General features: G+C 35.7%; 1 protein-coding gene across 1 annotated transcript; it reads left to right on the forward strand.

Annotated features, from left to right (window-relative positions):
* Positions 1 to 28: 28 nt before the first annotated feature.
* On the forward strand, positions 29 to 8274 carry LOC144442891 (HAUS augmin-like complex subunit 7). The gene is made up of 10 exons (XM_078132269.1): positions 29 to 94; positions 1401 to 1507; positions 2673 to 2749; positions 3283 to 3344; positions 4031 to 4149; positions 4614 to 4787; positions 5348 to 5447; positions 6409 to 6618; positions 7595 to 7709; positions 8149 to 8274. The coding sequence occupies exons 1-10, from the start codon at positions 29 to 31 to the stop codon at positions 8241 to 8243; spliced, it is 1125 nt and encodes a 374-aa protein (XP_077988395.1). The 3' UTR covers positions 8244 to 8274.
* Positions 8275 to 12484: the final 4210 nt, after the last annotated feature.

The following is a 12484-nucleotide window of genomic DNA, read 5'->3' on the forward strand; positions in this document are numbered from 1 at the left end:
ACAGAGGGCGCACTATGTATGTCTTAAAATGGCGGCGATTTCAAGAACAGAGAAGTACAATCGTATAGCTCGCACCTTCAAAGATCGTTTACAGGTAAAATATGTTTGACAACACTTAAATTTACTGTTAAGTTAAAGTCATCTGTTTGCTCTACGTATAGTTTTAAGTTTTAGTGGTTACTTACTCCATCTTCAAGTTCCATCACTTGGTCGCGGGTTTGCAGTGTGGACTTGTTTTTGGAATTCGATCCACCGCTGTGTATTTCACGGTCGTCTCAATCTCAAATTTGAATATTGTCATATGGTCTCAGATTACATGATCATGAACAACGTTAATTCCGTCTCCATCGCTGTTTTAAGTATTAGAAAGTAAAATTCACAGACGGTCAACAATTGTGTGTGATTGTGAAAAGTTCGAGATAACGTTTTGAAATTGAATACAACCCTAAAAATAGTAAAAGTTAAAACATTGAAATGCACCCAAGTATTGAAGAGTGTGAGATGCTATTAATATATTCAGACACATCATGCACATGACATTGACTCTGTATTTCGAAAGTAATGATTCACAACACATTATTTTCTAGTAATATCATTGTCATATGGGTGCCTCTAAATAGCATGTGTGTGAAATAATGTGTGCAAGTACGGTAAGAGCATGTGAGGACATGCCAAACAATGTGAGGACATGCCAAACAAATTGTTTTGGCCTATGTATTGGAGGTAGAAAGTGTGAATCCTAATCTAATGGTGTATAACCAAATCTAACTTAAATATGGCCTGACAGTGAAGTGTTTGGAACATATAGCAGTGACAAAACACTTACACTTCCAAATATGAACAGTGATTTCAGTTGTGGGAAAAAATTGTACATAGCATTTGTAAACAAAATATTAATATTATGGTGCAAGTGTATCTTCACTGACAGATAGAAGGAGTATCATGAACTGTAATAATTGTAGCATTCGTTTTGAATTTTCATTTGTGTTTTTTGTTTGTGAGGTTTTTTGTTTTGATGATTACATGCAAATGTAGTATAAAAAGCTAAAAAACAAAAAAATCAAAGCTCAAGATAGAAAACTAATGCTAGTAATTGCAGCTAAATACCAATGAATCGTTGGTCACATTCAGAAATTTCCATACAAGAATTATAATTTTTATTAAGAAACAGGCTGCTGATGTGACATATATTTATTTATGTGTGTGTGTGTGTGTGTGTGTGTGTGTGTGTGTGTGTGTGTGTGTGTGTGTGTGTGTGTACATTTGTATAGGTAATTTACCTATTGTGACATAAACATGCATACATTCAATAAAAATGCATACATGTAAGAGGAAACTTCAAAGAGACTTTTGATCAGGTTAATTTCATCATGTGTTTGTGACTTCTTTTCAAATTTCAGGCACTTGAATGCCCGTTAACAGAAGATGTCGATGAATCCTGGATAGTTCAATTGATTTTTGCTGCAGGAGAACCAAGGATAAGATTGCTACAATGGTTATTCAGCAGGTAAGTTCTTTCTGTGTACTTCTCTCTACTTAGACCACAGGGGACAGAGGCAATGCTAGTGATGATTTGATTTGAATGTTTTGGTGGTTTTAACACTGATATTTCTATTGTTTTCTTTCCCTGACTAGTCTTTTGTGCAAATGACTATTTGCTCTCTTTATCATGTTTATTGACTGAATAAAGACACTGTGTTCTTTCTTCTATTCAATTCCACTTCATGTAAATGAAAACACACACCGTATTACCATTGAAGGTATTAATTTCACTCACAGTTTACCACCATCTAATCATCTGGGAGATTATAACACCAAGTAAACACACATTTGCATACTGATTAGGTATAATATACCTAAAAATCAATATTTTAATACGGATAAATTCCTAGATATATCAGAATCATATGCAATAAAATAAGATATGTATAATAACCATGATGGAAAGCACATATAAGAAAAGACTACAGTCAAACATGACAACATAAATCAAGGGTAATACAATAATTTGATAGCTCTGTCCTACTCTGTATCACACATTAAATTGTTAGATAAAGTCATTAGTTGTACTCGTATATATATAGACTGTCAGATACATGTCACTTTGCCTTCATCAGTCAGAGTGTTTAGAGGCCACCTCCACTTGGCATATCTTAGTCTGAGAGTATCTTATATCTAGACTGTTACTTATGTCCACCATCATCTGAGATGTCATGCCTATAATCTACACTCCGTACACATAGAAGAATGCCACCACTGACTTGTCGTACAGTCTTCAAGTTACACTGACGATTATTTATAAATACCGGTATACATGTATGGTAATTAGATATTATTCCTTGATATTTTTCTTCGTTCAGCCAGGGGAAATATGAGTGATCTACATGTGTAAGGGGGTTTTGTCACTATGAGTTGCTAGACGAGTAGTGACAAAGATGGCTGAATGAATAAAAATATTGGTGAATAGCATAATTATACCATCACCAGTAATATCAAAGAAAAATCGGGGAAAGTAATGGTACTTTTGAATGTTTTGACTCATATATCGAACACAGCAGAACCAATGACATAGACACGTGTTAATGTGACATGGATGCATGTTGTGTATATATTTTATAGTTTTTGTTCAATTTAACTCATGCATGGTATAATACTTTATATTATTACTGTAGGTATGATGTTAGATTAGCAGATCTACTGGATGCCCAGTTTATGCCATCAGATACCAAGATGGATTCAAGATTACAAAGTAAGTTAATCCAACCTAGATTAGTACTAGTAGTACCAGGACTATTATTGTTCTTGTCAACTTCTAACACAAATACATTTATTTACAAGTATGTTGATATAAACATAGATAATATTCTAGACTAAAAGAGTTGTTGTTGTCTATATTAGATCACCCTCACCAGGGTTGACTGGCGTGAGAGGGCGCCCCATCACAGCGTACCTTACAGACTACACAATGACTAATCTTTCTGTATATCAGTAAGCAAAGTTATCATATTTTACTGAAGTCCAAACATTGTGAAGTTTATTGCTGGAGGTATAATTTTTACAAAGTTTACCAACATATTCATCTCTTACTAATGCATGTATTATACCATGATCTTGTCTTGCTTTTAACCAAAAGAAAAATATATTTCAACAGAAATTAGTAAAGCAAACGTAAGTACACAGCATTTACCATACTGATATAGAATACAACCACACTACCAATATATGATTTTCCATGCTGATTTCATTACTTTGAAACTAATAACTAAATGTCGATTTCTACAGGATTGTTGTACATTTCATCTGTACTTGGACTATGCAGACCTGATGACATAGATTTGGTTAGGGTAAGTTTAACTTTGTGCTAAACTCTTATCAAAAGAACCCACTGAAAGAAAACTTTCAGACTTAGCATGTGTTTGACTTTCTTTTGAGACTGCATATTCTTCTGTAAATAAATAAATAAATAAATAAATAAATAAATAAATAAATAAATAAATAAATAAATAAACAAAATTATTATAGAGGTGTCGCATATCTTCATTTGAATGATCCACAGTGTTCTTTCATAACTTGGATTGTGGGAGGAGGTCAGAACCAGGTACCACGAATGATAGCATTATGATTAGTTGTGAATCATAATTTATGATTCAAATTATCATAATAAATTGATTAATTTCCACTCAAATGAGGATATCCCTTGAAAGATTGTATTTGAGACTAGTGAATTGTGATATGCATAGACTGTATTGAGATGTATGATACACAACCTGTACTGAATATTTCTAAAGTGTATAGTGTGAAATTTACCTGAGTACAAAAATGGTTTGAATCTTCAACTAGTTTTGCACCTTAGAGGGTTATCATTCAAGAAGGTAGTCACGACTGTGAAATTAATAACAAGTGTCCTGTCAGTTCTTGACTATCACAAAGTGTTCATTTAAAGAAAGTTAACTTCATACAAACTTACAAAGCATGTTCTTAACATGATACCATAGTATACATGTACGTCTACTGAGTATGTCCTTTCTAGGGTTCAGCATCTAAGGCAAAGCAGATCAGCTTTATGGATCAACTCCTAGATCTCGTATGTACAGTAGATGCTACAGAAGACCCCTCTAAAAGAGCGATGAGTAGTCCAGGTTTGATAGAGTATGTAATTTCAAATTGTTTATTTCCAGTTTCTGGTAAAATTTTCTAAGTATCTCTCACTTCTTTTGATAAGTCGGACTACTAGTATACCCTAAGCACAATATTAAGAGTAAATTGAACATGAAAGCTGTGAATGCAGTGTATATGTTGAGTTCCAATGAACAGGACAAAGATGGATTCTGGATCAGTGGTCCAGAATTCAACAAATAGTATTTATGTATTATACCCATTATTCAAAACCTACCAATGTGAGTACAAAAAAAACATTTGTTGACACTGATTGTATTCTTGTAAACATGTACCATGGAGCTCAAAATGACGTAAAGGGATGATATGAATTAAAATGAGTGAATTTGTTGTATAGCAATAAAGCTTGTTACAATTATGAAAAACTGTCTTTGCTTTGGTTTACATGAACAAGCAGCAAATGATTGTAATTTATTTCCTATATAATTTGTTTACAGTGAGTCACTGAGTTTATGTGAACAAGTGGACCATGATTATTCACTTGTTGATGGCATAGCAAGAGGAGAAGATGTCAGTACACTATTTTCTAGTGGATTAGATCTCCTTCCTCTTGATCTGATGAAGCAAATGAAAGTTTCTTTGAAAGAACGAGGAATCCCAGATACTGAAGGGTAAGTTAATTCCTGTACTTTTTCCAATCCCAGATACTGAAGGGTAAGTTAATTCCTGTACTTTTTCCAATCACAGTGACCACTTTACATGGTCATGGCCATGGTCTGGGCTTTACTCACCAAGTCTGTATGACAGAAAAGCTTGACATTGCAACAATAGAATACAAAGTGAGGGTGCATGACAGATAGGCCACGATTGAAGTATTTACATTTATCTGTTTTACCAATGTCCAATAAAGCAGCTCTTTGGCTGCAATCAGTGTGTCATTTCTCTTTTTACAGTAGGTCAAGGTGGCACACCAAGATGTATGTCAGTGAGAGAGAGGGGATTTCATTAAACAAGATAATCTGTGCTCAGAGCTTTACGTGCACAGTATAAATCTTCTTGATTATCATGTATACTATTATTGATCTTTGTATAGAAGTGATACATTTAATAGAAATCCAAAGCAGGTGCATTTTTTGTGCCACAAGATAGTCTCAAAACATCTTACTCGTAAAAGGAATATTAATTGTGCTGAGTAAGGTAAACTAATCACCATGATTTTCCTTTGATTTAGAGTTCCACTGCCAGATTTCCAAAGTCTCTTACAAGCACTGAATGAAGTAACTTCACAACTTGAAAGGTCTACATCACATTTAGAAGAACTCAAACATAATGTGAGTTAAAATTCCTAAACATGTATATCGTATCATAGACGCCACACCAAGGTCTGTCTACGTGGTAACACATACATTAAAATGTCATCTAAAAATGGACGCCTAAAGGAAATTTAGGAAATCTGTCCAATGTCTTGTTTGAAAGTTTGTTTCACAGTCTTAGGAAAGAGTATGTTGTTCCTAAGTAATTCAAATCTTATACTGTTCTTAGTACACATATTGTCAAACATGAAATTACTATCATAATCGATGGACTTGATGTGAATGTTAACATAGTACATGTCATGTGGACATAATAGTACGTGTAATGGTGGTCTAGTTTCACAATATATAGGCATGTTTGCATCTACTCTTGCACCAGAATTGTGTAGACTTTTGTGAACATACTCAGAGATTATTTGTCTGGAACAATGTTTGTGCCAAAATAAATCAGCTTAAAAATGGAATCCCTACTTTCAGTTGCAGATTCTGAATAACCAATTGTAATAGAGGTATACTTATTTCAATTCTATACATTTACTCATTTACAATGTAGTGACGTGGCTACAAATACACTAGTCAAAAATAGTCTATCTGACAAAATAAAGTGGAACCAATATGTGAAAAGTTGCCTTTCCACTAAAAGGTTTCTGCACCAAAACAGATACATTCTCAGTACTACAGATGTATGTGTGCCTCCTTCCTGTTGGGTTACTACAGTTATCGGAATCAATTATCGGAAAGATGAACTGATTTACAAGTCTTGACATGCCTCATTTAGTTTTTGTAATGTCTTTTTGGAGTTTGGTTTTATAGACTAAGCAAATGTTTGTTATCAAACTGGAGAGTTTCACTTAAGGGTAAAGGTAGGTTTTTACCGTGTAAAAATATATAGACAAAATTGGAATTGTTAAGAGGTTTATTATAAAACAGATGTACAAATATTAACAGCTAATAACAAGTACGTTTGGGAATATTACAGTATGCATATCCTGAGTATGAGGAGCAGTGGTCAGAGAGAGTGAGTAAAACAATGCAGCTGGCATTATCAGAATTATCTCAGATGGTCACAGGATTCACCTTCACCTTTGAAAATGAGATTCGTCAGTGGTGTAACAGAGCGCCCCCAGCTCTCACTGATGTAGGCAAAGCATTCAAGAGGGTCTATATTTTACTCCAGCATTTCACAGAAGTAAGTAATCTCACTAATAGTATAAGCACCCAATGTCATGTATTCTTGACCCAATGCTAACTTATCAGTACCTTGAAATAAATGTAGTTATTTGTGCTATTGTACTTGTGCATGTAACACTGGTCTAGAGGCTATCCGTTGGCTTTGAATCTGATGGAGATCTTGTCAGCCTCTAGACTAATGTGATACGTGCGAATCCAGCAGTTTTAGATTAGTACAATCTCAAGCCATAAAGATTAAATAAAAACCAAATTCTTTTTCACAATGAAACTTTATTCCTAATCCAACATTGGCCTTATTTACATTATTTGGTGAACACTTGACCTGGTAGTTCTTACCAAATGGGATAAAAAAATTAACTTTTCAGCTTTTATCCCTTTGTTTTTCTCTATTTGTTGTGATGTAAAAGTCATTGAATGTTTGAATGTCAATAGCTCATTCCTCCTCACAATTATTTATACTGTTTTACTATTTCAAGTAAAAATCAGTTATAAATACAGCAATAGATGAAAATACTTAGTGAAAACCTTGATTCAGGTGTTCTCCTACATTATTTAGTCAAATATGATGTAAACTTTCAGTTAATAAGAGTAACAGTCGCACTTGCTTTGTTACCGAGTAACATTCTGATTGTAAAGAGAGTTTTGGGATCCCATGGTATGTATAGGTTGTATGTATTTTCAGAAACCTTGTCTCATTCGTGATTGCCACAGCAAGCCAACATACCGGTGTTATTTTGTGAGTTGTATGTTATGCATGATGACTTGGATGCCAGGTTTGAGTTTTGCCAATAATGAAAGATAGCTGAATATGCTTGAAAGTTGCCTCTGAATATGTGTACGAACCCAGCTTGTGCCCCTATATTATCATAAAATTTGAACATCTAAAATAATGTTTTAACTCCTAATCATATCCTACTTATCAATCAAATTATCATATTTTCCGTATTCCGTATTCCAATCTCTCTGTCTTATAGATGTTACAGAATTTGTCATCTGTCAAGACATCATTCCACAGTATTAAAGAAAGGACGGGAGATAAGAAGGAGAGCGTAGCTGCAGCACACAGACACCAACAATCTGCCAAACTAGGTAATTATAGTATGATCAGTATTGCTGCAGTACACAGACACCAACAATCCACCAAACTAAGTGTTTATAGTATGATCAGAATTATTGCTGCAGCGAAGTCACCAACAATCCACCACAGTATTGCTGCAGCACAGACACCAACAATCCACCAAACTAGCTGTTTATAGTATGATCAGTATTGCTGCAGCACAGACACCAACAATCCACCAAACTAGCTGTTTATAGTATGATCAGTATTGCTGCAGCAAAGACACCAACAATCTGCCAAACTAGCTGTTTATAGTATGATCAGTATTGCTGCAGCACACACACACACAATCCACCAAACTAGGTAATCATGTCAGCCACATCGTCAACTAAATGTTACTATCTGTGGTTTTGGACCAAATATTGAATAACTGTTGCACAACTATTGATTTCCTTGTTTTGGTGTTTACAGCGTCATCCTGCACTGAGGCCATGGGTGGTTTGAGAGACTGTATTGGTATCTTAGAAACATCCCTAGCAACTAGTCAACATTCAACCAGCAAATGAAGGCCAATCACCAACAAAACATCCCTAGCTGGCAACCAGAACAATCTACTAGTAAATGAAGGCCAGTCACTAACAAAACATCCCTAGCTGGCAACCAGAACAATCTACTAGCAAATGATGGCCAGTCACCAACAAAACATCCCTAGCTAGCAACCAGAACAATCTACTAGCAAATGAAGGCCAATCACCAACAAAACATCCCTAGCTGGCAACCAGAACAATCTACTAGCAAATGATGGCCAGTCACTAACAAAACATCCCTAGCTGGCAACCAGAACAATCTACTAGCAAATGATGGCCAGTCACCAACAAAACATCCCTAGCTGGCAACCAGAACAATCTACTAGCAAATGAAGGCCAGTCACCAACAAAAAATCCCTAGCTGGCAACCAGAACAATCTACTAGCAAATGAAGACCAGTCACCAACAAAACATCCCTAGCTGGCAACCAGAACAATCTACTAGCAAATGAAGGCCAGTCACCAACAAAACATCCCTAGCAGGCAACCAGAACAATCTACTAGTAAATGAAGGCCAGTCATCAACAAAACATCCCCAGCTAGCAACCAGAACAATCTACTAGCAAATGATGGCCAGTCACCAACAAAACATCCCTAGCTAGCAACCAGAACAATCTACTAGCAAATGAAGGCCAGTCACTAACAAAACATCCATGGCTAGCAACCAGAACAATCTACTAGCAAATGAAGGCCAGTCACTAACAAAACATCCATGGCTAGCAACCAGAACAATCTACTAGCAAATGAAACAATCTACTAGCCAGTCGCCAACAAAACATCCCTAACAACCAGTCAGCATTCTAACTAGCAACATGATGATATAATCATAATGATATAATCAAAAAACCATTCAAGAAGTGATATAGTCCATTCAAGTGCCTACCTTATTTTATCAGACCTTTAACCTTCAGGGTCAGTTTTCAAAATCATCTTCATTGCACACTGCAGACACTTCATAAAAATCGGGGGGGGGGGGGGGGGGGGGGGTGCAGATAGGAATATGAGAAGACACACATATATAAATTTGAGTGTTCATACTTTTTTTTACTGAATGGTAGCCATATTTGGTATTACAAATAATGATTTTAACTCCAGGACCTTTTACTTTAATTTCATGGATAATTTAATACTGAATATGACAATAATTTCAGCCCATATATCTCACACGGCAGTCACACTGTCTTATGTACATATTAAGAGCCATTGTATTATTGCTAACCACCTCCACTTCAGAATGGCACAGTCTAGAAACAAGCTGGCACAAATCAAGTGCTGATTTTGATCCCAGATGCCACAATGACAGTGTTCCCCATGAATGAGCCTGAATAACAATGAAAGGAGACTTGAATGGTCATAATTTAGGCTAAATAAGGGTCATAATATTCTAGTATATCAACAAATCAAGTGTTAGCTTAGGCCTAGGGGGCTCTAGTCTATCTGCTAGACCTCGGATGTTCTTCCGATACGAATACGACACACGACCGAACATCGCTATCGAGGGTGGAACATCCAAGGTCTAGCAAATGTCATCTGAATATAAATAACTGCCAATCAGAGAACCGTATTAGCGACAAGCACAAACAGAGGACAATAGCTAATTTTTCATGCATATTCATCTTAAGGAGGGGCTTGTAAAAATAACCACCAATGCATTAACTAAAATGTGTGAATGACAACATCTACACACTCATCAAACACAATTACCATAAACCAATAAGACATAGTAATGACGTAAATGTGTTTGTCAACACCTGCATACAGAGATTGAATATATTAAAGTATATATATGCATGGATGGCCTAACCCACCGCTCAATGTAATCTCAATGGAATGTCCGGTCTGAAAATGACATTTGCTAGACTGTTCGGGCAAGCCCTCACTGCGAACTTCATTCGCTTATAGTATTAAAAGAAAGCCCGAACGTCTAGCAGCAAGACTAAGGGGGCTCAGGCATAATTATTTTTACAAAAACAAACAAAAATAAGCAAAATAGTAACATATAAATACTGACAAACATGAACGACATGAAACATGTATTGAAAATCAATATCAAGAATGTTTCTATGCGACAAGAATTACAAAATGTTTTCCTATATGTGAAATGGTTGCTATTGTCATTACATGGGTAAAAGTAGTCAAACAAGCATATATGTATATCTTCACTTATATGACTCCAGTTCCCTGTGGTTGGGGGCTGTTGGTGGCACATTCCAACTCAATCTGATTAAAATCGGATGAGGTGTACATGTCGTGATTTCTTTTTGGCCGTTTACTGCCATTTGGTTTTTGTGAGCGCTCGTTACATACATCTGATACATACCATAGGTTTTCCCGAGCCACATGAGAGCGCTGAGAGAAGTCACTCAACCAATGAAAACGTGTAATACGCCGAAACATACGGGTACAGTACTTCAGAGTGCTCTGTTTGAAAAGAGCACAGAGCGCAGACAATGATGTTATCATTATTGTTTGGTCGATCTGTATATTTCACTTCGAACATTGATTGCTATATTATAAGATGGATTCGTAAGTACGAGATTGGGTTGCGAACTTCAGGAAAACCATTGTATTGTGTTAGATGTATGTAACGAGCACTCACAAAAGAACAAACGACAGTAAACATAACAGCCAAAAAGAAATCACAACGTGTACACTACATCGGATTTTAATTAGATTGATTCCAACTCTACTACATCATACATGCATGAATACAAGAATGTCTTTTAAGTGACCAGAAATGAATTTAAAAAAGTAATAATAAAAATGAAAATTTGAAGACATGACCCCATTGTTAATGTTTGCATTAATCATAAAAAATATTTGCATTAAAACGGGTAGGGAGCATTCAAGATAAAAGTAGTTAGCAAAGGGCATAGCTTTGACCTGATGTGACCTCTTGAAGTTTTGAATCACACTACCAAATAATCAATCACACCAGTGTGCCTTTATGGTTTTGTACTTTTGGTCGGTATACAACGCAGTTACAGGCCAGGTGCAGGCCAGACCAGGTCAGGTATTGACTGAATTATATTTTTGGATCTGTCATCTGTTTTCATTTGCAATATTTTGTTGGTTTTCATTCCAAATTTCACCATCTCTTTTATAAATGCTAATTCAACAAGGTAAGTACTTGAATATGTTCTCATTGTGTTAAAAACATCTATGAATACTCTGAACCCCATAACCCTTTCACAACCAATTCCCACCATTGCAGGAATGCCAAAGTTCATTCACCTACTTCATCTTAATACCATTAAACGGCAGCTATTGCTGCCAAACTTGCTGCCATAATTAGTTCCACACATGCGTATTAGCTATGTTTATCTAGCCTTCCATTTTGAACAGATGGAAGTGAAAAGTTTTTAAGTACGATCAAATTACGAGCAATCATAAAATTTCATGTGCATTCTTCGCTGACAAAATCGAATTTAAACATGGTGGAAGTAATTACTGGCTCTCATAACATCGTCTACAATGTCAATTTTAGTATATATCCAAAGAAATTTCAACTGAATTTTACCAGGAATACATCGTTGAATACATGTAGTTGGTCGTGGGAACAGTATATAAGCATCAAGCAAAACAGCATTTATCAAAAATCTTGCATAAAATTATGTTTTTTGAAGCTACAAACATGCAAGTGGGTCACATTGTACATGGAGTGTTCTAAATATAACCCTGCATTGCTATGTAGATACATCAGACCATGGGTGAATGGAGACTTACAAACAGGGAAAATAAACAAATGCATTGGATTAATAACACGTGGCTCAGCATGTTTGAAGTACAGATATTTGTATTACATTCCATCATTTGATAAGAACAGTTGTATGGCCTCTTTTAATACATAATAGTTCACTTTCACAAACAAATTAATTTCCAGCTCCTTGGGCACTTCATGTACACATAAGAGGCCATAAAACTGTTCTTATCAAACCATGGTGTGTAATACAAGTCTCTTATTTACTTTCCCTGTTTGTAACAAGTTCCATTTGCCCTCACTTCTGATGTCGGCAGTTGTAGCATCTCGAAGAAACACATGAAATGGCGCGCCATTTGAAGAGATTCAACTCTGACCGTATGCAAATGAGATCGAATGTCCTGACCATAACCTGACCTGTACCTGACCTGAACTGCGTTTTGTACTGACCGTTTGTACATTCAAGTGCAGTCGTCGAAAGTAGTCACATAAAATGCATGAATTTTCTTGACAATACGTGT

Source organism: Glandiceps talaboti, chromosome 1 (assembly GCF_964340395.1).
Source record: "Glandiceps talaboti chromosome 1, keGlaTala1.1, whole genome shotgun sequence".
Classification (NCBI taxonomy): domain Eukaryota; kingdom Metazoa; phylum Hemichordata; class Enteropneusta; family Spengelidae; genus Glandiceps; species Glandiceps talaboti.

Coding starts and splice junctions, on each gene's coding strand:
- LOC144442891 (XM_078132269.1), top strand. CDS start 29: ATGGCGGCGATTTCAAGAACAGAGAAGTACAATCGTATAGCTCGCACC. Junction 3,345..4,030: donor ATGACATAGATTTGGTTAGG/GTAAGTTTAACT, acceptor TGTCCTTTCTAG/GGTTCAGCATCTAAGGCAAA. Junction 7,710..8,148: donor CCAACAATCTGCCAAACTAG/GTAATTATAGTA, acceptor TGGTGTTTACAG/CGTCATCCTGCACTGAGGCC.